Source organism: Ictalurus punctatus, chromosome 7, assembly GCF_001660625.3.
Source record: "Ictalurus punctatus breed USDA103 chromosome 7, Coco_2.0, whole genome shotgun sequence".
NCBI lineage: Eukaryota > Metazoa > Chordata > Actinopteri > Siluriformes > Ictaluridae > Ictalurus > Ictalurus punctatus.
In genome coordinates, this window is record NC_030422.2 from 20,730,003 (window position 1) to 20,757,500 (window position 27,498).

The 27,498-nt window shown below is 41.0% G+C and overlaps 1 protein-coding gene across 1 annotated transcript in view; it reads left to right on the forward strand.

Moving 5' to 3' along the window:
- Positions 1-27,498, forward strand: part of pcxb (pyruvate carboxylase b) — a 248,629-nt gene that overhangs the window by 193,044 nt on the left and 28,087 nt on the right. The window contains exons 14-17 of the mRNA XM_017471914.3: positions 488-709; positions 9,076-9,232; positions 10,969-11,209; positions 11,321-11,570. Coding sequence (XP_017327403.1) covers positions 488-709; positions 9,076-9,232; positions 10,969-11,209; positions 11,321-11,570 — 870 coding nt within the window. The remainder of the gene's footprint in view (positions 1-487; positions 710-9,075; positions 9,233-10,968; positions 11,210-11,320; positions 11,571-27,498) is intronic.

Genomic DNA, 27,498 nt, shown 5'->3' on the forward strand with positions numbered 1-27,498 from the left:
GCCTCTGGGACACTTCAGAGTCCCACTTAGCCTGTGTGTGTGTGTGTGTGTGTGTGTGTGTGTGTGTGTGTGTGTGTGTGTGTGTGTGTGTGTGTGTGTGTGAAAGAAAGGAGGGGCATGTCACAAAGCGTGTTAAACAGATTTTGAATGCTTTACTTTCTTTCATATAACATAAGCAGAGCTTGTCTGAAATCTACATAAAACTGGAAAATCCCATCGCCATCACATTTGACTCTTTTCTCGAGTGTGTGTGTGTGTGTGTGTGTGTGTGTGTGTGTGTGTGTGTGTGTGTGTGTGTGTGTGAGTGTGTGTCAGTACCTGTCAGAAATCATTCCTGTAATACAATCTTATATAATGTATTGCTAAGACTGATACTAAATGCATCAACATGCCTAATGTATTGGTATATGAATATATACGTAGGTCAATAATAAATACTGTGTGTGTGTGTGTGTGTGTGTGTGTGTGTGTGTGTGTGTGTGTGTAGGAGAGCCTCCTGCAGGTTTCCGTGAGGTCCTGTTGAAAGAAGGTCCTGAGGGTTTTGCCCGGGCAGTGAGACAGCATCAGGGCTTGCTCTTGATGGACACCACTTTTAGAGACGCTCATCAGTCTCTGTTAGCCACTCGTGTTAGAACACATGACCTGAAAAAGATTGCCCCGTACGTCGCACACAACTTCAGCAATCTGTTCAGTGTGGAGAACTGGGGAGGTGAGGATTATGCCTTTCATTCACTGACTCTATAATATTATTATCCTCTGACCTGTTCATGTGCAAGCTTGACACGATCATACCTCTCCATTACTTGGGCCCCTGAGCAATTATCTGTTTACTTAATAACCTATAAATTCATTGTGGTATCACCCAACCATTCATACACATCTCCCATCGGTCATTAGCAACCTGCTCAAACTATGGTGCTGTTGAGAGCCCGACGATCAAAAGATACTGATTCATTTTCTGTAAAAGCATAGCTCTGAGAATTTTCTGGCTGCAAGGTTTATATTCATCTTTATTCATTATTTCTTTATTGAAATGTATTAATAATCATTTTAATCCATTAAAATTATTTAAAAATTTGTTTCTATAGTAGAAAATTGTTTCTATAGTAACAACTGTACTCGACATAAAAGGATGAGATCAAAAATGTTTTTTCAGCCTGATTCCAGTGGAGAACCCTTTTAAAGAGGACCTGTGATGCCCCTTTTTACAAGATGTAATGTACGTCACAGGTGTCCCCAGAATGTGTGAAGTTTCAGCTCAGAATACCCCACGGATCATTTGTTATACCATGCTGTAAATGCCCCTTTTTAGGTGGAATCAAAAACACGCTGTTTTCCTGTCTGTCTCTTTAAATGCAAATGAGCTGCTGCTCCCCGCCCCCTTTATAGAAGAGGACTGTGCCTTGACAGCTCGCGCTTCAGATACTATACGGCAACAACAAATCAGGAAAACCAATATGACTGACACCGTAAATACCGGTGTTCAGCACTATATGTATGAATTATATAGACTTTAAGTGTTTTCGGGTTACAAATAAAAATAACGACATAGCTCTGGTGTCTGTGAATACGATCAGAGACAATGGTAACTTTAGCCGCATTAGCCGTGGAATCTGCTAACAAGCAGTTTCAGAAAAGCGATTTTCAAACATTCACAAAATAAAGTGCGATATTTAGGTCCTCTGGATATGAAACTGGATCACGAATAGTTGGTATTGATCCATCCTTGATAATCAACTTTTCAGCATATCTTGCTATGTATTGACCCTCGTTCACAAAGCAGTCTGGTGTAAAATGATTCAAACAAACATACACGAATGTAGCTATTTTTGGGGCACATTTCCTTCAAAAATAAAAATACTCCACTGCGTCTTCAGTGTCTCTGATGCCAGAAGTACATGAAGACTCTTATGTTCATTCTTACAGCCAACAATAGAACACTTACAAAGCTTATGAAGCTGAGATATTCTTCTTATCACTGTAGCTGCTCCAGTGCGGAGAACATGGTGGACTGTGTGCAGCTCACTCAAGGGAGGAGCTGTGCTAATAGGACAGAGTCTGTCACCAGTTGTGGGCGGGACCTATTCCAATGTGATGTCACATTGGATAGAAATCGCAAATGACTCATTTTGAGACACTGTTTATGATTTGTAGGGAATATGAAAAAGGAGTGGGTGGATTTTTATCATTGTAGTGTGTTTAAACACCATGTAAAAGTGAATTTTGCATAATAGGTCCCCTTTAAGTTGCACAAAGAACTTTTTAATCTCAAGTTCTTTAGAGAACCATCTATTTGCTGGTGTTTTAGAAACCCAGAAATGCTTCTTCACAGCAATGCCAGAAGGAAGCATGTTATCATAAGTTCTCTAAAAAAAACTCTTAGTGCTTTAAGGAACCAAAGTAAGGTTCTGAAGAGTGATGCCAGGAGGACCTTTTCCAGTCCCACAAGCAACCTTGTAGGGTTCACTTTGGTTCACGTAAAGTGTATTTACACTCCGGTTATCCGAAAACACCCCCATCCCCAAATCTTAAGTGAAACCAATGCAGCAACTAACAAACATCACTTTGTCAGTGTGTTATTTCCTTCTGTCATCCAACTGATAAGCACTGTTATAAAATAAGTATTTGTATATGTAGATCCTACACCACACTCCTCATATATACCTAGTCTCTTGTCACAGTCAGCTTCAGCCATGAAACGTTTCTAAATGATATTAATCAGCATGGCAGGAAAACATAATTGTTAACGGCAACAACAAATAAAAGGATATTATTTAACCATGGACTGCGTCTGCAGCTCATGTATGACGTGTACAGATATGAGAGGAGCTGAAAGAAGATAGCCAGCGTTATCACTGTAAAAAAAAGACTCGGTCTGTCATCTGATACAGAACAAAGCAACAAGAGTTAACAAGGCGTAACTGCTATATCTCATAGCAGAATGAAAAATCAAAATTAAAATACAGTGCCTTCCAGCATCTTCTGACAGCACAGTCTATTACTGCTATCTTTGTTGTATACCAAAGAAATCTGCATTAATGAAAAAAAGATGAATGTGAGGCAGATGTAGAGAATGTTATATTTCATTTGCAGGTATTTTTGGGCATATAGTTTTACTATAAGGGAATTACAGCACTTTTATTGTCTATAACTTCTTTTTATATAAGCTCCAGCAGATAGGAGTGTAGTGTTTAATGTTTAAAGCTTCTGGTTGTGTTGCGTAAGGACACAGAGATGTGAATGTGTAACCCTGGGTCTTATTGGCTCTTGTTTTTGTTTTTGGGGTGGGGGGTTCCCAGTAGCTTTGGATTGTGCCTTTACATGCTTGATTTACTGACAATTTGACTCAGAAATCAATTTCGAGCTGTACTGCTTTTCCATATTTTTCTTCTGATGGTTTCCTGTTGTCATTGTTATATGTATTGAGTTGCTATGTTTAATGAGGCTGAAGCCTTTATCCTCCACAAACACAAACGCAGAGTCTCTGTACGTGTCTGTGTGCCTTTAATCTTTTGTTCCATCCATTAAAATGAGTGAACCAATTATAACAAAATGGTTATGAAGGTTTACGGTTATTACATACTAATTGTTATTATGAATATTTTAAACCAATTAGCTTAATTACAGTTTTGGAAGTGTAACACTGTTGAAGAACAATGACGGTTTAGTGATTGCAGTCTAAAGACACTGCTCACTTGCTCTTAACTCATCTGAAATTCTATTTTTATGGTCAGAAATGAACACAAGGTAATCTTCGGTTCAAAACCTGTGATGATGCTAGTGCTTATCTGAACAATTTGGACCATTTTTTAGAGCAAACACAAGACCAAAATCTATATATTCCTGCTTTGAAGAACAGTCATAAAATCCTGTACCATTTCTTATACAGCTTTGTTAATGAGCATTATGTATTTCACCCCAATTCAACATACGTTGGCTACCTTTACTAACAAAAAGTACAGTTATGTCTAATAAATATGAATCAGACAGTTGCTCTCATCGAGACATGTCCTTGTCACGTACTGTGGGGAATGCGGAAGCAGATGCGGGCGGCAGATTCAGGCAGTATAATCCAGAGGAGTGAACAAAGTTCGTAGTCAAGAAACGGGTAAGGGTCAGGCGATCATGCAAACAAAACAAAACATGGCAAGGCAGAAATCGAGGTCGGGAACGTAAGCAATGGTCAAATTTACTTTGCAATAAACACGGTAGATAAGGCTTGGATAACGACAGAGAAAGTAGTTAGCTGAGCGTTTACTTCGCAAGGTATGTATGCATCCAAAGCCTCTTATAAGCTGTGGCGAGAGGGCGAAGTGATTGGCTGCAGGTGTGTGTGTCAGAACTCCGGGGAAGGTGAGCGCATGTGTGTGTGGGAAGTGTAGTCCTCAGTGACACCCCCCCCACCCAAAGGGCTCACTCCGGGATCAGAGTTCTTTCTGGGTCATCCCCGGGGTCGTGGACCTGCAAGTTCAGGTTGAGCTGCATGGAAGTCCTTACTGAGCTGTGGGTCCCATAGGTCTTCTGTCGGAATCCAGCATTGTTGTTTTGGTCCGTAGCCCTCCCACTCGAATAAATATTCCAGCTTACCCCTCCTGCGCCTAGAGTTGAGGATATTCTTGATCAGGTATGCAGGTTGCCCATCGATCTCCAGTGGTACAGGAGGGGTTTCAGAGGGCATCTAAGTGGCCAGAGGTCCTGTGATGACGGGCGTAAGTCATGACACGTGGAAGGAGGGGGCTATGTGGCTGTGCCGAGGTAATTCCAGACGTTAGGTAACCTCATTGATTTGTTTGAGGATCTTGAATGGCCCCGTGTATCTTGGGGTGAGTTTTTTTGCAGCCATGTGGTTGTCTCAAGTCCCTTGTGGATAACCAAACCCTGGTAACATGGATGCTCACTGTGGCAGCGATCAGCTCTACATTTGTATGTGTGTGAGGTCTGTCTCAGGCACTGGTGTGTGTTGGACCAAACTTGTTCGCTCCTCTGGAACCACTGATCCACTGCTGGTGATTCAGTGGGAGTCGCATTCCAAGGAAACAGTGTGGGTTGGTAACCTAGTACGCTCTGAAATGGTGTGAGGCCCATGGCTGAGTGTCGTAGTGAATTTTGAGCATATTCGGCCCACGGAAGGAATCTGCTCCAATCCTCGAGAATTGAGACACAGAATGTCCTAAGGAACCGGCCTAGTTCCAGGTTGACTCGTGAATTGAGGTCCTCGATCACTGACTATTTCCTCCGGGATGCCGAAGTACCTGAATACATGCTGAAATAGTAATTCGGCTGTCATGAATGCGGTGGGCAGGGCGTGTAGTGGAATGAGCCTTTCTGACTTTGAATATCGTTCCACCGTTACCAGAATGGTTGTGTTACCTTGGGACTTGGGTAAATCTGTAACAAAGTCAATAGATATATGTGACCATGGGTGTTCTGGTACAGGTAGGGGTTTGAGCTTGCCAGCAGGAAGTGTCCGTGGTACTTTACTCTGCACACCCGATGAACATGACACCACCACTCTGTGTATCTCCCTATCCATATTAGGCCACCAGTACTTTTCCCGTAACAGATGGTATGTGCGTCGTGCCCCTGGGTGACCTGTGCCAACCACCGTGTGGGCCCAGACGATGAGTTCCTGTCGGTACCGTTCAGGCACAAATCGTCTTCCCGCAGGGCATGTTTCTGGAACTTGTGACTGGGGAATGTTCTCTAGTGCTTGATCCAGCTCCCACTCTAGGGCACTAATAATACATGAGGTGGGTATGATGTACTCCTCATGGTTCCCCCGAGCCTCAGTGTTGTCCAGACGAGACAGGGCGTCAGCCTTAGTATTCTTGGATCCGGGTTGGTATGACAGGGTGAACTGGAACCTGGCGAAAAACAGTGACCATCAGGCTTGACGGGGTGACAACCTCTTTGCAGTACGTAGATATTCTAAGTTTTTGTGATCAGTGAATATGACGAAAGGGTGTGTAGCTCCCTCCAGCCAGTGTCGCCATTCTTCCAGGGCTAGCTTAATGGCCATGAGTTCTCTTTTGCCCACATCGTAGTTTCTTTCGGCAGGTGATAGTTTTCGTGAAAAGAATGCCACTGGAAGGAGTTTGGGCCTCTCTCCGAAAAGCTGTGAGAGAACAGCTCCTATGCCTGTCTCTGATGCGTCGACCTCCACCACGAATGGTTTGGATGGGTCTGGGTGCTTGATAATGGGAGCGGTTGTGAAGGCCTTCTTGAGCTGATCAAGTGCTGCTTGGGCAGCTAGGTTCCATGGCAGGCGTTTGGGCTTTCCTTTCAACAAGGATGTCAGTGGGTTTGCTATGGAGCTGAAATTTCGGATGAACCTTCTGTAGAAATTGGCGAAACCCAGGAATCTCTGTGGCTCCTTCACTGTTGCAGGCTTGGGCCAGTCTACTACTGCTTTTACTTTTACTTGGTCCATGGTAACCCCCTCAGCGCCAATGATGTGCCCCAGAAATGAAATGGTATCTTTATGGAACTCACACTTTTCGGCTTTGACGTACAGCTGGTGCTGGTGTAATCGTTGCAGGACTTTATGGACATGGTGAACGTGCTCCTCCTTGGAACTGGAATAGATCAATATATCGTCAATGTACGTGATTACATTATGTCCCAGCATGTCCCTTAAGACATCGTTTATTAGACACTGGAAGACAGAGGGAGCGCTAGAAAGCCCATATCGCATTACCAGGTATTCGTAGTGCCTGGAGGTGGTGCTAAACCCCGTCTTCCACTTGTCTCCCTCTCTGATCCTGACCAAGTTGTATGCACTGCGGAGGTCCAGATTTGCTAAGATGGTAGCAGCGCAAAATTGTTCTAGAGTGACTGTACTAACGAAAGAGGGTAGCAATACTTGATACAGCATTGGTTTAACCCTCCTCCCTTTTCTCCACAAAGAAGAATCCTGCGGAGGCTGGGGACATAGAGGGTCTTATGTAGCCCTGTTGTAGTGCCTCTTGGATGTATTCCTCCATAGCTCGCTGTTCAGTCTGTGATAGTGGGTAAACCCTTCCTCGGGGTGGAGTAGTGCCCGGAAGCAGCTCAATGGCGCAGTCGTAGGACCGATGAGGTGGTAATCCACTGGCTTTTTCTTTGCTAAACGCCTCGCTGAGGTCCTGGTATTCAGTGGGAATGCGGACTATGGTAGTCTTGTTTGGGCTCTTGATGGAGGTGGTCGCTAGCATGATCATGAGTGTCTGAAGACAATGTTTGATTCAATGGGGGGACCATCGCGTGATCTCTTTGTGAGTCCAGGAAATACCCGGGTCGTGGTGTTCTAACCAGGGGAGGCCTAGGATGAAATTCCGATGAAATTGTCGATGAAATTCCCCACTGCTCCTGAGTTAATCAGCGCTTCTAAAGTACAACATAGTCCTGAGTATTCTACTATGACCGGCAGCAAGAATGCAGATTGAAATGCGCTCTGGGTTAAAGGACCCAAACTCACCCCTGGCTGATGTAGCTTAGCCGCTCCGCGGTCTCCTATGTCACGGCGTTGCTTGAGAGGGAATTGTCGGACGAAGCGCTTCTCCTCACCATAGTAGAAGCAACGAAGCTCACGACGCCATCTCTCTCTCTCCTCCATGTTAACCCGCGCCTGACCCAGCTGCATGGGTTCAGCGGGGAGACTTTGCACCGCAACATCCGCCTCGCTGCATACTTAGCAGCGGCTCTGTAGCAGGCGGTCTAGGCGAATAGCCAGGCTAATGAGTGCGTCAAGAGTTAACTGATCATCGCGACATGCCAGTTCTGTCACTATATCCAGATTCAATCCCTGGCGAAACATAGTCTTGAGGGCGGGTTGGTTCCATCCGCTCCTGGATGCGACAGTAAGAAACTCTAAAGCATAATCCGCAAAGCAGCGTGTCCCTTGCTTCAGGGTCAGTAATTCCTCCCCGGTCTCCCTGTTGTCTGGAGAGTGATCAAAGACGATCCAAAATCACTCCATCAGGTGATCCATGGTAGTCATGGTGCTCTCTCCCTGTTCCCATTCCACCGTGGCCCAGAGTAGAGCTCTGCCGGTCAATAGCGCCAAGAAATGGATCATTTTCCGACTCTCCGGCATGTCTGGGTAGCTGGAGAAAAACAGGGAGCACTGGAGGAGGAAACCCCGGCAGCGTGCCGGATCTCCGTCATATTTCTCCGGTGCCGGCATGGGAGAAAAATGCGCAGTCTTTGGTGTAGCGACCAGCGCAGCTTGAGCTAGCCTAGCCACCTGCTCAGTCAGGTTGGCTAGCTGCTGTCTCTGTTCGCTAATAATCTGACCGTAGCCTTAAACGACTTGATGCCACTGCAGATCCCCCGCTGCTTCCATTTGGAGGCGAAGTAATCTGTCACGTACCGTGGGGAATACGGAAGCAGATGCGGGCGGCAGATTCAGGCAGTATAATCCAGAGGAGTAAATAGAGTTCGTAGTCGAGAAACAGGCAAGGGTCAGGCTATCCTGCAAACATAACAAAACGGGGCAAGGCCAAAATCAAGGTCGGGAACGTAAGCAATGGTCAAAGTCACTTTGCAATAAACACAGTAGATAAGGCTTGGATAACGACAGAGAAACTAGTCAGCTGAATGTTTACTTCATAGGGCAAGTATGCATCCAAAGTCTCTTACAAGCTGTGGTGAAAGGGCAAAGTGATTGGCTGCAGGTGTGTGTGATCAGAACTCTGGGGAAGGTGAGCGCATGCGTGTGTGGGAAGTGTAGTTCTCAGCGGCCATGTTAGAAGTGGGTGTTGCTTCTCAGGAAACCGAGTCATGGCTGGGCTGAGATATGACAGTCCTAGAGGGTTAACACACAATAGCACAACAACAAAAATTCAATTTGGTCATGGGGGATGGGGGGATGGAGGGGGGATTAAGTAATTCCTTCAGATCAATTCAAGTTTATGTACTTGCATTATGAATATCGCACAGTGACAACAAAACCTGTCTACTCTAATTTAGTTAAGTGTTACTTTTACCACCGCATGCACTTAAGAGCAAAATACTTGTTGTCTGAATGTTCCTGAGGTTAAATCGAGTGTTTTATCATATGCATCTGTCTCTGTACCTCTCCCTGCTTCTTCGTAGGTGCTACATTCGATGTGGCTATGCGCTTCCTGTCAGAGTGTCCATGGCGTAGACTGCAGCAGCTGAGAAAACTAATACCCAATGTGCCTTTCCAGATGTTGCTGAGAGGAGCTAATGCTGTGGGTTACACCAACTACCCTGACAACGCCGTATTCAAGTACAAACAAATACACATGCAAGCATTCAACTCAAAGTACACAGAAAAAATTGCTTATGCGTGTAATGTACTGCAAAACCAATATTAGTAGTCATGATCCACAGCATAGGGCAAATCATAAGGACCCAGCATGAAAGGGGCGAATCCATAATCCAATACAGTAAAAAGGAAAAGGCTCATAATAAATGTAACATATGCACTGTAACGTTGATGAGACTTAACAATGAGACAATGATATAATAGGGACTAAATAGACCCATCAGGATCTAAACATAGAACAGGTGAACACAATCAGGAAATAAGCCAATACTAAAACAGGCACAATGTCACATGTCACAATGAAACATGTCACAATGAAAGCCATGCGGGTCATGCTGGGAAATGCACCATGCACTGATTTTATTTGTGACACCACAAGAGCAAAGTTTAGTCCCTCTCTATGTTACTGGAACATGTATGTACCAAGTCAGCATGATCTCACACTTCCAAATCTGTACAAAAAATAAAATAATAATAATTCACACAACTCAGTTTGTATAATAAGTGTCATGGTTATGTTAAAAGCCATGTCCTTTATAATGTATTAATTTCTATGAAAATGAACAAACTCTAGTCACATTGCTCTTTCTCATTCAAATTCATATCAAGTTATATATATGATATCAGGTTCCTCAAGTATTATATTACATTATTCTCATGTCCACATATAATGAATATCCTTACGTCATGAATTATCCTCGCTCCATTCATACTCTCTCCATCTCCATCTGTCACACACACATGGATATTATGACTGAATGAATTGGCCATTAATTTTTACAGAGAGTGACAAACATTAGCATAATCCTGAAATGTTAAGAAATGTCATTTCATCACTGACTTTCTTACTTGGTCTCTTGTGCTCTTTTTACATTAGTGCAACAACAAGCATAACTTATGCATTGTTTTTTCTTCTTTGTACTCAATTACTATTATTCAAGGCCAGAAATTAATGCACCTGCACTGAGGTGGGTGTGAGAAGCACAACAGGGGGTGGGCACTCATAATTAGCTAGTGCAGTGTGATATTCAAAACCAGATTGGACTAAAATTACTTACATTAATGTAAGTAATGTACAAAATATATTTTTGCAGCTCATGTGTGATGTGCAGGTTTGTCACCGTTGTCACTCTATAACATTATCTGAAACAGCACAGCAACAAGTTAACAAGACATCACTGCTTTATCTCACAGAAGCATGATAACATGTAAAGGGTATGGCATTCAAAATCCACTGGTGTGGTGAGATTTTTGAAACATGCTTGGACTAAAATTGTGCACACATGTAACAGGAGATATTTTAGCTTCCATTGTTTATTAAACACATCCAAAACCATAGTCAAAACAGGGTTACGGTCCATACAAGTAAACATCCTAAATACAGAAAACCAGACAATGATAATCAAAAAGCGTAAAAGCTCAAATCACAAGGTCAAAAGCAGGTAACAAGACTCAGAACTTAGGACTCATTTTAACATATTCATACTGTACACAATGGCAAAACAATATTTCCCTGCTCTAATCACCTTATATCCTCTATAGATGCCACTCCACTTCAGTGTACATGCGCTACCTCAATCAGCTACTAACTTAGTCCAAACCAAGTGAATTACATTATATGTAACAACCAAGAACTTGTTAGATGTTAAAGCTTCTAAATATGAATCTCTTGACACACCTTTCCTCCCAATCTTTAGGTTTTGTGAAGTGGCGAAGGAGAATGGTATGGACATCTTTCGTGTGTTTGACTCTCTAAACTACCTGCCTAACATGCTCATGGGGATGGAGGCTGCTGGCTCTGCTGGAGGCGTGGTGGAAGCAGCCATCTCTTACACAGGAGACGTCTCTGATCCCATGAGACAGAAATACTCACTAGAATACTATCTGGAGCTAGCAGTGGAACTTGTCAAGGCGGGGACACATATACTGGCAATAAAGGTAGGGTGTGTGCATGTGGAAATGTAACAGATGTACTGTAACTGATATATACACATATGCATACTATGATATGAAACAGGCAATGTAGTGATATTGAGAGTTTCTCTCTAGGACATGGCTGGTTTGTTAAAACCTGAGGCGAGTCACTTGCTGATCACAGCTCTGAGAGATAGATTCCCAGATGTTCCCATCCACATACACACTCATGATACGGCAGGTGCAGGTGTAGCGGCCATGTTGGCGTGTGCTGAGGCGGGTGCTGATATCGTTGATGTGGCAGTGGACTCCATGGCTGGCATGACATCTCAGCCCAGCATGGGTGCTATAGTGGCCTGCGCCAAAGGCACCAAACATGACACTGGTGAGTGAGACACCTGTCAATTAAATCAGAGATATAATCATTGTATTAAAATTAAGTCAGAATTTGAGTCAGAATGTCTGTGTGACTGTGACTAATCACTCAGAAATGGCTGAAAATATTATTTGGTTTTCTGATATGGAATCTGATGTCATGGAGTGCTTACAGTATGTAGGGGGGTCATATAGCTTTATGAACACCAACAACAAAGTCAAATAAAAATCAGAGATGATCAAAATAAAACTAGGGACTACTATAGACTACATAGAATATAACAGACAAAATATTACAGCAGAATGTCCTGGGGACTGGAAAGAGAAGTAAAACATAGCAGAAACACAACAGGAAGACAGTGAGAGTATATTTAAACCCTTTGGAATAAATAAAGAAGCAGAGAGAACGTCTGGGTTACGCATGTAAGCCTGTTCCCTGAGAAGGGAATGAGACGTTGCTTGAGATTCATCCTGTGGGAACAAGAATACCCTTTCCGTTATACTGAGGGCATAGCCTGTTCAAAATATCCAAGCCTGAGGGTCACTGCAAGACACTCAAGCCCAGGGTGGAATGTTTATCTAAGCTGTAATATTGAATGAATATGTGTGGCGTAGACCAACCCGCCGCAGCACACACATCCTATAAGGATACCCCTTTGGACAAAGTCTTCGAGGAGGCGACTCCTGTAGTGGAATGAGCCCTTATGCCCAGAGGCGTAGCGAGACTGCGTGCCTCATAAGCGATAGAGATTGCTTCCACTATACAATTGGAAATGCGCTGTTTTGACACAGCATCACCTCTACTGTCGCCACCAAACAGACCAGCCATTGCTTTTACTTATGCCTCTGGCCAGAGTGGTGGACGTAATTACAGCGAGCCTTTACTGGACACAGTAGGTGCAATTTCTCTTGTTCCGGTGTGAGGAACGTAGGAGGGCAGAAAGCCTGCAACGCTACTTGCTGACGTAGGCACTTTAGGAATATAAGCTGGTCTATGATATAAAAAGGCCTTGCTAATCCAGGGAAAAAGTCAAGGCAGGAAGGGGCAACAGAGAGAGCTTGTAGATCTCCTACTCGCTTGAGAGATGTCAGGGCCAGCAGAAGAGCTACCTTTAGAGTCAGAAGCTTCTCTGAGGCTGACTCTAAGGGCTCAAATGGGGCACCTGACAGACCTTACAGGACCACAGAAAGGTCCCAGGAAGGTATGCGTGGCCTGCAGATGGGTGTCAGCCACCTGACACCACACATAGATGTTAGACGATGTTGCCCCACTGAGGTTTCATCAATAGGGGTTTGCCAAAATGGCGACCACATAGACCCTAATTGTAGAAGGAGCCAACCCTGCTGAGAAACGTCCTTATAAGAACTCCAGGGCTATAGCTATTGCACAGTTTATTGGTCTAACTGACATTTCTCACACCACGAGACAAAAAGTCCCCACTTGAGCACATACAATTTCCTCATGGATGGTGCTCTAGCATTCAACATGGTCCTACAACCTCAGTTGTGAGACCAGAATCTATGAGCTGGTGCTCCACAGGGGCCAGACCCACAGTGTCCCTAGTTCCGGCCGAGGTTGATAAGTCAGCCCTTCGGCTTGAGACAGTAGATCCTTGCACACGGGAATCTCCAAAGGAGTGCCGTCTAGCAGGGATATTATCTCTGAGAAGCATATTTGAGCTGGCCAATAAGGTGCTTCTAGCAGCAGATGGTCTTGGCAAACTCTAGCTAGAATTTGTTCAAGCAGAGCGATCGGGGAAAAGCATACAGAGGTGTGCACCATGGCTTCCAGCCCCAGTGGTGTGGGAGGAGTGAGGGCAAACCACAGCAGGCAGTGTGTTGTCTCCTTGGAAGCGAATACATCCACTTCTGCTTGGCCGAACGTCCGCCATATGGACTACACCACTTGTGGATGGAGCCTCCAATCCCCAGGCCTCAGCCCCTCCCTCAACAGGCTGTCTGCCCCCACATTCTGGTTGCCCAGAATGAACATTGCACTCACTGACAAAAAGACCGTGAGCTGGACAGCCGTCTAAGACTGCACCCCAGCCCATGAGGGATGCTCTGTCATTACTGTCTTACGATAAGTAGATGGCCCTAAAGTGTGACACGAGGCTAGAAACTGGGGACACCTCCAAATTCTCAGAGCATGTAGACATTGCCGTGTGACACTGATTACTCTCAAAGGTTTCCTCCTCAGTCGACACCCCTGAATTTTCAGCCACCACTGAAACGGTCTCATGTGCAATAGGCCCAATCTTATAACGTTGGCTGCTGCTGCCATAATCCCCAACAGTCTCTCATAGAGACTGGAGGGATGCCCAGATCCAGCTTTATCTTGCTCAGTGTTGATAGAAACACCCTTATCATAGTAAAATTCCATATAACCCCTAGAAAAGTTGCCCTATGATCTGGAGAAACCATGCTTTCCTTGAGGTTCAACCTGAGCCCCAAGCTCTTCATGTGGGCGAGAACAACATCTAGATGTTGAATCGCCAGTTCCCTGGATCATGCTAGAATTAACCGGCAGAGACCTAGACCCAGAAGAGAGAGCAAGAGATAGAGCAGTGCTTGTCTCCGGCTCCTCTTCCAGATCCATATGAGATCCCCAGGACCTGAGCCAGTTGGCTGCCGGCCCAGATCCTGCGATCCAACGCCCTTCAGCCAAGAAGAGAGCAAGCAGCGAGCAGAGCTGCCTAATTGTAAGGTGTTCACAATGTGCACAGTCAGACCTCTCGAGAGCTGTTCCGGCATGCTCCATCCCTATACTTCACACAGAAAGCGTGTCCTCCCGTGATGAAACAGGATCAAGGCATGACACACTTCCTGAATTCTCTCTCACCCATACTTTTCTCTTTTTTTTTAAAGGGACGGAAAAGTAAACATTTTTATCTTTAGTTTTTTTTAAAGATAGGGAGGAAATGAAGAGACTTTTTGCGAACATTACACAAACTGGCATGCAGTCTCGCTTTAGATAATAAGGCTGACGTGGTTCACAGGTTCCATTTTTATATCACGCAACACGCTTAATTACCATGTCACCTGATCACAGCAGGCCTATAAATAGGCGTCACAAGCTTCAGATACCGGTCACGCACGAGGGCGCTTCACACAGCGTGAAGCTCACGCAACATTGAGTTCCCTTTGAAAGGGAACAGGTAGTCTGTATCCAAAAATATTGGAAATACTGATTTTCATCTTAACAGATATTTCCTCACTTTCATAACAGATAAAAGGCAGAAAAACCTTTGATTTGAAATAAAATCTTAATATATGTACTCTTATAAAAGCAGTTGGTGGCTTGTCTTGTTAAATTGGTCCCTTTCTCTTGATGTCTTTCCACTAGAGATTCACTACAAAACCAGCAGGAAGTGTTTCCAAAGGATAAAAACTGAAAGGCACTTAAAAAAAAAAATCGGTAGTCAGATTAATTGTCAAAGCATCTCTACTATCCTCTTTCCGCTGAGCACAGTGCTGTTAGACACAGCTCTGAAGTAAAAACTACAGCAATCAATACACTCCACAGGAGTAAATTTAACACAGTGGGCATTTATTTAATACTGCCGATTTTACCGTGTATGATATTGTGGAACAGGATTTGTGAGGGTCATCAAATGCCCATTTCTGAGAGCAGTGCCAAAGACTTGGGTGGAATTTTAATGGTCAACATCTATCAAAACGGTGCAGGGGTCGAAGCTGCACTTGAAACATTTTAAAAGGCTTTTTCATTCCCTAAAATACTGTCTGAAAGGGGATAAAATGAAAACACTCTAAACCTGACATGTTCTTTGAGCAACAGAGGAAAAAAAAGTTGAAGGAGGGTGTCCTCCGCACAACATTGTCATTGCATGAAGCCAGACCCCATCACCCCATCTTCACACAGCTCCAGCTGAGATAAGACACAGACTCCCTGGTGTAAACCTGAAAGAACATAAGCAGAGCAACGTCATCCCCCAGAACAGACTCTCTGCTCTTCAGTAAATGAATATGGTATAAAGCAGCTGATGATGTTAGGAGTGGACAGGAGATGCACTCAGCCTGTTTCAAATATTGAGCAGAGACATGGTTGAGGTTGAACAGGAGATGACTAAAGAGCTCTCAGAGAGAAGCCATGGTATAGGTTAATGGAAGCTTTAGAAAGCTCCGCAAACAGAGGGTAGCATAGCTGATATATATGTCAAATCATACTGTTTTGCACAGAAGTTTCACTATAATAATGTTCATAAAAAGTCAACAATGTCATCATTATGATTCCTCCATATACATCTATCCCAGACATCAAATGACAGCATCCATTAGTTCGCTTAATAACATTAACAAGCTGGATGGTTAAAAAACAAAAACAAAAAAAAAAACAGGATGAGCCAATCAGGATTGTGTACTTGAAAGCTACTAGCCAACTAGCTCCACTCTGAGCAAACACACATTGAGGTGACAGTCTCATTTGCCTTATCATCGGGAGATATGCAAGTTAGAATCCCAATGTTGCCACAGCCATCCAGAGTCAAGGGAGCAAAATTGGCCACACCCTCTAACTGGGAGGGATGCCGTACTCTCTCTCTCATAACAGTGACACTAGGTGCTCTTGGGCATCTGTGAGCTTGTGTATGTAGAAGAGGGTAGATAGTGCTCTCCTCAGTGTGTTATGCTATCACTTGATGGGGAGAGCTGGCTGGTGGGTGGGAATTAGTAAATTAGCAAATTAGGGAGGTAAAATGGGATTAAAGGTAGTTTTATAAAGTAAGTATGGGGGTTTTTTATATTTTCAGTGGAACTGTAATAAAGATATTTTATCTTCTATGCCTATTAATCTTAATATGGCATGATTGTTTTGACAGTAGATAGTGGCTTGAATAATCAAATGACAAACTCTGCTTCTACTACTGTCTGGCATCCACCCAAAATGCTAAAGCATGCCACACTTATTAATTTAACTGTACAAATGATGATGACTTTATTTAGCATAATAATTTTCCTCTGATCCTAATTCCTACCATTCCAAGACCGGTGCTGTCTAACATTTATTTCACCATCATTTCCCACCACTTCATTAATTGGATCCTGAACATATGGCACACGTTGATCCTTCAAGCAGAATTATTTGACATACTCTCTTCCTTTATCTCCTTCCATCTCCCTTATTTCGTCAAACTGTGTACTGAGAGAAATAAGGTTTCCCCTGCATTTCTCCAGACCCCTGAAGCTGAACCTGTCCAGCTTCTACCACTGCACACATAGGCAGGTCTTTACCATGCACACAGATCATGACATTTTCATTCAGTCGCTCACCATGCACAGTGGGTTTTCTAAATGCAGCAGCCATTCAGCATTTTGCTAGCCAAAAACACTGCAATATTTAATGTAACTTTATACCTCTTCAATGTAGAGAATACAAATGGGTGATAGTATTTGATTACAAATTTATTCTGTAGTGTTGGGAAAGTTTCCTACAGTAAGAGAATCATGTGTTAGACTGAATGTGATTTTAAGTCCTTCTAAATTAGATGTTATATAAACACAAGTTTTATTCATTCATAAGACAATTGACAGCCTTTTTTACCTTACTGTTTCTACATTGACAGTCTGGACATTAACTTGTTAGCTGGTCCTCTTCTCCTCTGTGTACTCTTTTTGATTATTGCATGCTGTCGGTTCTGTCATTATTTGACCTGGTCGCTTCACTCCAGCTATATGTTTGGTGTAGTGAAGCTTCCACAAGGCCAGCATAGAGCAAGCGTTTCAAAATCTCAATTTATATATCTATCTGTGAGATAAAGTGGCAAAAACATAGGCTAGAGTAGTAGTAGATTATAGAAGCTGTGCACACAATAAAACACTCCATATCCAGTACATACTGTACATAATACACTTTTTTTTCCCAAAAAAACATCACCACAAGGTTCTATTGCAAACTGTTGCCTGCCAGTGTCAAATTTTGCACCTGGACAGGTGTTTTTTTCATGCACTGCACATAACATACAGACCAGCACAATTTAGCTTTAGAATTCAGCATTACAATTTAGTTTTGTAGCGTTAGATTGGCTACAAAACTTGAAGTTTTGTAGCGTTAGGATGTTTCATGTTCTACTTTAGACAGTTTAAAGTAGAACATGAAACATCCTCCAGTGAGCTAATAAGCCTGTGCTGTGTACAGTTTAAACACAGAGTTGGAGTACATTATCATTCTAAAGGAGACATGGTGTAAATCTGGCTTTGTCATTCCTCCAAGCTTGATGATGCGATGTGGGTGGCAATTTGGCAAGATGCCATGGTTGGCTTCATGGACAACAAGGAAAAGTGTGTGTGTGAGCTGTCTATCCTTCCTAGCTGGATTCACTGTCATAGGACAGAGGAGAAAATTAGAACAGTGGGAACTGGCAATACAATAAGAAAGTGGCTAAAAATGTACACATTTAACAGTAAACTAGCAACTACAATAAGAAATTGAAAGAAAATGTACAAATTAAACATCGTAACATAAACAAAAATTACTTTAATGCATACACTTCCAAGTATACGTGTAAATATGTGTCAGTTTTTAAAGATATAACGGAATATGGATTAATATGATCTCCATAGCTAAATGATTTTGTCTTGTCAACAGTGTATGGTGAGAATAAATAAATAACCAGTGGCCTACTGGTTCATGATACCTACCTATGTTATTCTGCATATTTTAGCTATGTAATGAGTTCAGCTGTAGTTGTAGCTAACATTAAAATTAGGTTTATTATAATTTAAATGTGATCTGTGTTTTCAGGATTTATAGAGTTTAGAGTTTTTTTGTGATTGTTGTGGCAAAAAAATGTTAGATTTTGCTGCAGTTTTTATTGTTGGTTTGTTTTATTGCAATGCAACTTGCAGAGTTTTCCATGCTTTTTTGCAGAGATGTTTGTTGGTAAATGAGACCTTTTAGTTGTACTCATGTTCAAAGCACATGAATCGAAGAGGGCTTTGGCTGAATGCGAGTTGTGATGATGTAACATGACGTGTGTTGGCCCAAAACTGTGGAAAATTGGCGGTAATTTTGAAAAATTGCAAGCTCCTGTGAATATTGCAGAGTTCGCTTTCATTTCTGCCATCGCAAAATCCTGTAGGGACTGAATATAGGGGTTTAGTTGAGTGTGATGTAATATACATATTATCCCTGCTCTCAAGGTTTAAAAAATTCCCTTTTCTCTGGCGACCAAGGGGAAAGGAATTGCATGTGTCTCAGTGCTTCCAGAATTGAAGTGCTCCCTCTCACATGTGAGACTTTCTCTGCATGCATGCTCACAAATATTACACACATTTGTGTGTGTGTGTGTGTGTGTGTGTGTGTGTGTGTGTGTGTGTGTGTGTGTGTGTGTGTGTGCAATTCATGGTACCTTATGCTCATTTATACTGATCATGCTCACTGATACTGCTGTGCATGCTCAAATCAGCAGCAGACCTCTATAACATACAGTAAAAACAGTTATGGGGTCTGAAATGGAGCAGTATATGGAGAATCATCACCTCCAGAGAGTAGCAACTAGGTACTGACAGCCAAAATGTATACATACTTACAGATACTATTACATTTCAACTATTATCTGAAGCTATTTCTTTGTGCTATATAATGTGTTTCAAATTGGAATTATATTTCTTTCCATTTCCAACACAAAAGTTAGCAAATAACATTGTGTAAAATGTCTAGAGATTACTCCAGTATCTTATGTTGTAACGGTCTCAATCTCAAGGGCCACTAACTCATCTCTGTAATCACAGCCACATTACAGAGCTTCTTAGAAAAGCACGGACACCACTAACATCACATTCTCTGCTTATTTGTCTCTCTTCATCTCTCTCACGCACAGCCAGTTGCACTGTTATATATTAGTAGGTCATACTGATGGGCCTACTTAGGGTCCCTCAAAGAGAATTAGGGTCCCTCAAAGAGAAATGTATTCAAGAAATTTAAATCTTCTCAGAACACTATGTCAAATAAAAATAAAAGAGAGTTTTCCTCTCTAAGCAATATAAGTCTACAGGCTGGCATAAAGCAAAAAAGACAGCTCATGCTCAACCTTAACAGCTCAGCGAGCATAATGAACTGCCAGTCAAAATAACCCAAATGGACAAACTATTTGGGTTGAAACTGTGTTTCAAATTCATTTCATAACACTTGTGCATAATAGTTAGGTTTTTTTTATTATTATCTTTTTTCACTATTAAAGAAATACTTCAGCACTTTTCAATCTCCTGGGCATTGCATCTGCAGGGTACAGTATGTGTAATTACCACAGAAAAGAAGCTCAGTGTGTTTCCCTGTATTGAGCAAAGAAAAGAGACTCCATTGATTTAAAATCCCACTTGGAAATCAAAGGGCATTTGTTAGAGCAGTGAATAAACATTTATGCAAAACATATTCGTGTGAAAGTATTTTTCATGAATTTTGCAGTCATAGAATTAAGCCCTGAATGAACCTTTCAATCTGTACAATTCATCCTTTCAGAGATGGAGCTCCTTCATCAGAGAGAAAATGTGTAGCTCAGAATAAACACTCAGTTTCAGCCTGGTTATGCATGGACAAAGTGAAAAAAAGTGTTCTCTCATGTCAGTCTTATCCTATCTTACCCTTTAAAGCTAGAGCATAATTGGTGTAATTTGTTGTACAATTCAGTAAATGTGCTTAGATATCAATTTTAGTGGTTAGAGGAAAACCGGTTATTGGTCCTTTAATCAGAATAGGGAATATACAGAAGTTCTTGCGCATGGTAATCACACATACACTACAGATCTGTTACTAGAATATTCTTTTAATCTAAACTCTGCTGTTACATTATCACACTTTGCAGCTTCTCTACTTGTTATTTCACTTAAACTCAGCATCTCTGGCCATGTCTTTATTCTATTTTATTTTTTGGCAGTGCAAATGTACTTTTATTTGTCAGGGCAGTGAATAGAGAGAGCACGAAAAAGAGTCTCTTGTGTGTACATACACACATTTTGCTGCATCCCTCTCTCCTCCCTCTTCTGCTTTCTCTATATTATTGCAGTAATCCTTTAACCTTCCTTCCCTCCAGTGCATCAGTTTGAACACAGCACATGGCCTATACCTGCACGAGTTCCCCCCATAGCAAGATCAAAAGGACAGGATACAAAAATAACGAAGACGGTTAATTAATTAGATTAAGGAATAGTTGAGCCACCTGTGTATGTAATAGATTCTGAAGCAGTCAAGCGCACGTGTGTGTGTATGAGAACGAGAGAGAGAGCGAGTACATGCATGCATCTACGACTGGATAGTTTCATTTATAAGCAACTTTGTTAAGGGAATTGCTCTCTCTGGGTCGTTATTAATTTTTCAGTCCCTGACCTCCACTGCCTTTCTCTCTCTAGCTCTGCTTCTCTCGCATGCTCTCTTAATAACATGTAAGAGCGTTCGTTAATTGAGTTGTCTAGGAGCTGTCGGCACACGCAGACACACAAGAAAAAGTTCAGTGGATGGGCTGCATGTTGCTAATGAGACTCCTGTTGCTTTCATTACTGTTTATTTCACCCCTGTGAACAAAGCAGCCAAGAATGGGAATCCTGCACAGAGTCCATTGCGATTACTCTATGTTTATCCCATCTTTATACGATGTACATTGTTTAGAGTTTGTTTTTGTTTGGTTCCACATGATTCTGTGATGCTGCCATGGACATATGGAATACAGGGGATGCATCCATCCACTTGCAAAGACATGTATTTCTGTATCCTGCACTTTTTATCTTGCTTTATCTTCAAGCAATATATACACCTGCTGTGGAAATGTACGTTTTGTTATATCTTGCTATGAAACTAGGCCTATATAACTAATTTAGATTAATTTAACTGAAATTAAGCTGTCTGTGGGTAATAAATGTTATAATATATAAGGAGCAGTTCTGCTTTATGCTTTACCTACTGTGGGCATTACACAACACTGCAATTCCAATTTCAATAAACCACTGTATGTGATGTGGGATGTGATGTGATCGGGATTTTTTTAGCTGAGATTACTTCAAACTAATGCAAAAAAAAATTCTCTCTCAAATGCTTCTGTAAGATGTAAAAGTTAAAGTCAAAAGGTTGCTTTATTGGCATGACAAATATTAGCATTTGTATTGCTAAAGCTTGGGTACAGACAAATTAGAAAATAACAACAGAAATAAATAAGTAGAAACAAATGCACATACTTTCAACAATATAGTCAGCCAGAAACACCAGCAACAAGGCATATAGAACGCTGAGAGGAAAGAAATACAAATAAAAAAGAAGAAAGAAAGAAATACACACACACACACACACACACACACACACACACACGCACACACACACACACACACACACACACACACACGCACACACACACACACAGACACACACACACACACACACACACTACACATCCTACACAAAATACTACTTAATTTTTGTTAGTTATATTATATACAGGTCGTTAGATCTAGAACTGTGCCCACTCTAAATACACAGAGATAAAGTACTGCGATAAGATTACATTTATTTGAAGGAATTACAGTAAATAGTTATTAGAGAGAGAGAGAGAGAGAGAGAGAGAGAGAGAGAGAGAGAGAGAGTGCGTGTGTGTGTGTGTGTGTGTGTTATTACACTATTATATTGTCATAAGCATTCATAAGAATTTATATATATATATATATATATATATATATATATATATATATATATATATATATATATATATATATACAGAATTAGACATCAAATCACTTTACATAGGTATTTTGGCAACTTGACATCAAAATTGACAAAAGCGGACTTTATGACAGATGATACCTATTATAAAGGTTTATGTAACTTTGTAATTTGTCATATTAAGGTGTCCTGTAGCCCTAATTAAATTGGTTAACCCAATCCATTATTCTCTTTGAAATACTGTATCATAGGTTTTATCAGAGAATGTAATAAATGATTTTTAAGATGCTTTTCTTTGGGCTCTGCCTAATAAACAGCCTGTGCATTTTACCAATATTTTCTTTATACTTAGGTTTAAACTTGTATTGGTATTGTGTATTGGCTTAGTAGATTACGCTGGTCTATAGTCTTTCAGGTTATGATTCCTTACAGATTCTGTACTTTTTTATTGCTGCACCTTCAGCTTTTTGCACATTTTATAAGTCACACTGGATAGAAGTATCTTCAACTCAATTAAGATATGAAGTTGAATACCTGATACATATATGTAGGAAAGTTGAAGAGCTAAAAATGGCAGATATGTCCCTAGTGTGGGTTCTGCTTTTGCCTCTCTCATTCGTTTTTTCATTTTCAGTGAGACATTGCCTCTGCCTTCACCTCATTTAAGACTCTCTTTGTCTTCATTTTTCTTCTCTCTCTCTCTCCTTTCCTGCCTCTTCACATTACACTGCATTCTGTCATTTCTAACCCCATTGTTCTTTGCTGTGTTGATCCCGTTTTTCTCCCTGTCCACGATTATTCTGCATTACTCTTTCATTAACCAGAACTTTCTCTTCCTCCTTCTGTCACCTACAGTCATGTGAAAAAATAAATTGGTGGAAATTGTTGGCTTATTTGGACAAGCAAATATTTGATCATCTTTGAAACAGTGCCTGTTAATGAAGTTGATATACTTGAAAAAAAAACACAAGAAGAAATAGCTTTTTCAATCGACAAAAATGTCAATAGATGCAATATTCTTCTGTGGAAAAAGCAAGTCCACCCTTGGCCTCAGAAGCTAGTATTGCCCTCTTTAGCAGAAATAGTTTCTTGCATAATTGTAGAATTTTTTGACTTCTCTTCCATGCAATATTCTTTCAGGTGCAAGATGTTTGAGGGTTTTCTTGCATGTACTCCCCGTTTCAAATCCCCCCCACAGCATTTCAATGGGATTCAAATCCAGTCTTTGACTAGGCCATTCCATAACCCGGGTCCACTTTCAGTTCAACTTGATCTTTTGGAGAGATGGCCTCACATTATTTTCAAGCCCTCTATGATATGATGTAGAATGAATGCAAGCTGTCCAGTCCCTGAGGCAGCAAAGCAATCCCAAACCCTAACCCCCAAACAAAAGTAAAGGCTTTTTTCTGGCACGCCGCCCATGCAGGTGAAATTTATTCAAATTTGACTTCTGTTTTTGGGTTGAATTTGCTGGGACGGCCAGTCTTTGCCAGACTCCTTTTTTTCTGGAGGCCTTACAGAACGTTTTAGATCTTGGCATGATGGCACCTCAATAGCAAAGGTTACACCAGACACTAGATATGAGAGGGGTATGAATAAGACAGATTCCACCTGCACTCCCTAAACAGCTTCTAATCACTGACACCTGATTTTGAACACCTGATTCTAATGATATGGATTTGAAGGTGTGATAAATGTATGGGGTGTACTTACTTGTTCCGTGTGACTGATCAGTTTTTTGTTTATTTAAATGTGAAAATTACTCAAAAATGTCAATTTCATGTGTCATTTTATAGAGTGTATCAGCCTTAATAATAGGCACTTTTTCAAAGAGGATCAAATGTTTGCTTGTTCAAATATGTCAAAAAAAAAAAAAAAAGCTTATTTTTTCACAGTACTGGATTTGACCAAAGTTGTCATTCTTCTCAGTCTATCTCTACATCCTGTTCTCTCAGCACAGGGTTGCATCTTGCTTCATAAATCCCCTGGGAAGCCTTTATCCACCGTTTTCTCTGCAACTTTGTCTCTCTGTTATTCATGTGTTTCTGTTGAAAGTGACTATGAGAACATAGAGAATGCACACACCATTTTTCTGTCCCTGGAGCTGGAAGAAGAAAAATACATTTAACCATTTTTGTCTTCTTGTGTGCAGTTTTATTGGTGTGTGTGTGTGTGTGTGTGTGTGTGTGTGTGTGTGTGTGTGTGTGTGTGTGTGTGTGTGTGTGTCAGATTGATGCTTTCTGAGATTCACACACCTTTCAAGACGGTCATTTGGAATATATGGGTTTGTGTGAGGAATTCCACCATTAATTGTTCTCTCCTCTCACTTTCTCATCTTCACTCACACTCACACACAAACACAATCCCAATCAAACCAAATACAACTTAGCGTTGACTTCATTATGTACTAATGGCCCATGTCACAACCAGATCACAGTAAAATAAAGCAGTCTAATCTGCTGCAGTCACTGTGAGTGGATGTGTGGGGGTGTGAGTTTATATGTATGTGTGTGTGTGTTTGTGTGTGTCTGTGTGTGTGTGAGAGAGAGAGAGAGAGAGAGAGAGAGAGAGAGAGAGAGAGAGAGAGAGAGAGAGAGAGAGAGAGAGAGCGAGCGAGAGACAGAGAGGTGAAAGGTGCCCCTAACTGTATGGGCTGTTAGCAAGGGGCTTAATTAAATAAGCATTGATTGTCGTTCTCTGACATTAGCGTGGGTGTGTTATTGATTGATGGTGTGCTTGGAGAGAGATCCGAGCACAATTGGCTCTGGATCACTATCAGGCTCTAATGTCTCGAGAGATGGACAGAAAAACAGCTCCCATTAGCCACAACATGGCTCCTGCATTCATGCATCCTATGTAATTTTGTGTTATTAGCTGTTCGCTGTTGGTCACATGGCCATTAACAAACATTCTTTTCTCTCACTGTTTTGTTAATGGGAATTTCCACTGTGTGTGTCTTTACTATTGTTAAGTACTCAAGTCCCTGTAATTGATTTACACACCATCTCTTTCTGTCTGTTTTTGATTCACAGTTGTCCATTGTTAATACCATTGTTTTGTTTTCCCCTCTCTTCCCTTACCCAGTGGATACACATACATATATCTCTATTTATTAGCCGTTTAATCAGGTAAATGTACCATATATACTGTAGGTGACTCGGCAGTTATACAGTTATTGATCATAGTCCATCATTTGCCATGCAAAATGTGTCTACCCCATCTATCAGAGAAAAGGGATTACCATAGACTGTTCAAAATGGTTAGGATGTGCATTAAGTAAGGAGGAACACACAACAGGTGTGCTGTTATAGGAAAATAATCCACACCAAGGTGCATTCAGCAGAGGTCCATTACCACCCCAAAGTGTTTTATTGTCATATAACAGCATGACCTGAAATGTGCTATTCTGCTTATACCACAGAGATTTGCCAATGATTACAATTTTTAATTTATTAATGGCTGACAAATGACACTTTTCAAACATTTATACATTTAATGTTGTGGAAGTTAGTTAGTTCTTCTTATGACTTTATTTTATAGCAACTATAAACCATTGAAGTTAATATAAACCATTATAGTTAATATAATATAATATTGAAGTTAATATAAACCTATAAACCATTGAACCATCTCTGTTGAAGTTAATAAGATAAAAAAATGTAGCATGACATATCGAACATGAAACTGGAAAATGCAAAGTCGTCTGTCCTCTTTCTTCTTCCTCTTTTCTTTATCCATAAAGCACTTTCAACACAACGCATGGTTGACCCAAAGTGCTGTACAATACTAAAATCTAAGAAAATAGAAAAGACACAATACAAAAAAAAACACAATACAAAGAAACACAAACAACACAATACACACGTTATACCTGATTGAAGGTGATTGGTAAAGAGGAAGCAGATCTGACCGATATTAGTAAATTATTCCATAGATTAGGACCAACAACAGCGAAGGTTCGATCACCTCTGCAGTGGAGCCTAGTTCTAGCAATGGAAAGGAGACCAAGATTACAGGCTCTCAAGGACCTGTTTGGTTTATGGTTGGAAACTGCTTCTGAAAGAAAAGATGGTGCTTGATTATGTAGAATTTTGTAGATTTTATGCAGATATTAGAATTTTTAAAACAATTCTAAATTTAACCGGTAGCCAGCTTCACTGTAAAACCAGATAAGTTCATTAACTCAAAAAATTTGAGGAAACTAATTACCTCAAAATTTTTAAGTTGATAAATCAATTTCTTTAAGCCAAATACACTTAAATTACAAAGTTTGAGTTAAATCTTTGTTATATTTAAGTGTATTTGGCTTAAAGAAATTGATTTATCAATTTAAAAATTTTGAGGTAATTAGTTTCCTCAAATTTTTTGAGTTAAATGAACTATCCAATTTTACAGTGTTAGCAAGATGAGAATGGACATTATGTGATGGAATCTTCGTCTGCCTGTCAACAACCTTGCAGCAGTGTTTTGAACCATCTGTAGACGTATTAAGGAGGACTGGCTTACGCCATAGTATAAAGAGTTACAGTAATCTAGATGAGATAGAATAAATAAATGAATGATCTTTTCAAAATGTTTTGCAGACAGAAAAGTCTTGATTTTCAATAGACGTCGTAGATGGAAAAGCTCGATTTGACCACAGCACTAATTTGCTTCTGAAAACTCATGCTACAGTCAAAGAAAAAAAATAAGATTTTTTGCACAAGGAGTAATGTAAGAAGAAAGATGGCTGAAGTAAGGGGCATAGTCCTCATGTGATTTTAAAACAAACAAAATGATTTTTGTTAACATTTAACACCAAACGATTGTTTTAATCATATTTGTAATTCATTTAGACAGGCCAGCAGTGGTCCTAAGGAACCTTTGTTTTTATGCTGCAAAGGAAAGTATACCCGAGTGTCATCAGCATAAAGATTTTTCTCAAAGGTAGCACCCATTGGTAGCATATATAAAGAAAATAAAATTGGCACAAGAATTGATCCCTGTGGTACTCCACATGCGAGTGGGTATAAGGAAGAATTATGTTGACCAATAGAAACATTGTATCTTCTGTTTGTTAAAAAGGAATGAAACCATTTCAAAACCGTGCCCCGTAGTCCAACATAACTCTCCAGCCTGGAAATCAGAATATTGTGGTCGACCATGTCAAACACAGAACTTCAATCTAAAAGCACAAACGCCACAGCATTCCCCTTGTCAGTTTCTAACAAAATGTAATTTAAAACTTTTAAAAGAGCAGTTTCAGTGCTGTGGTGAGACTTTAACCCAGACTGAAATT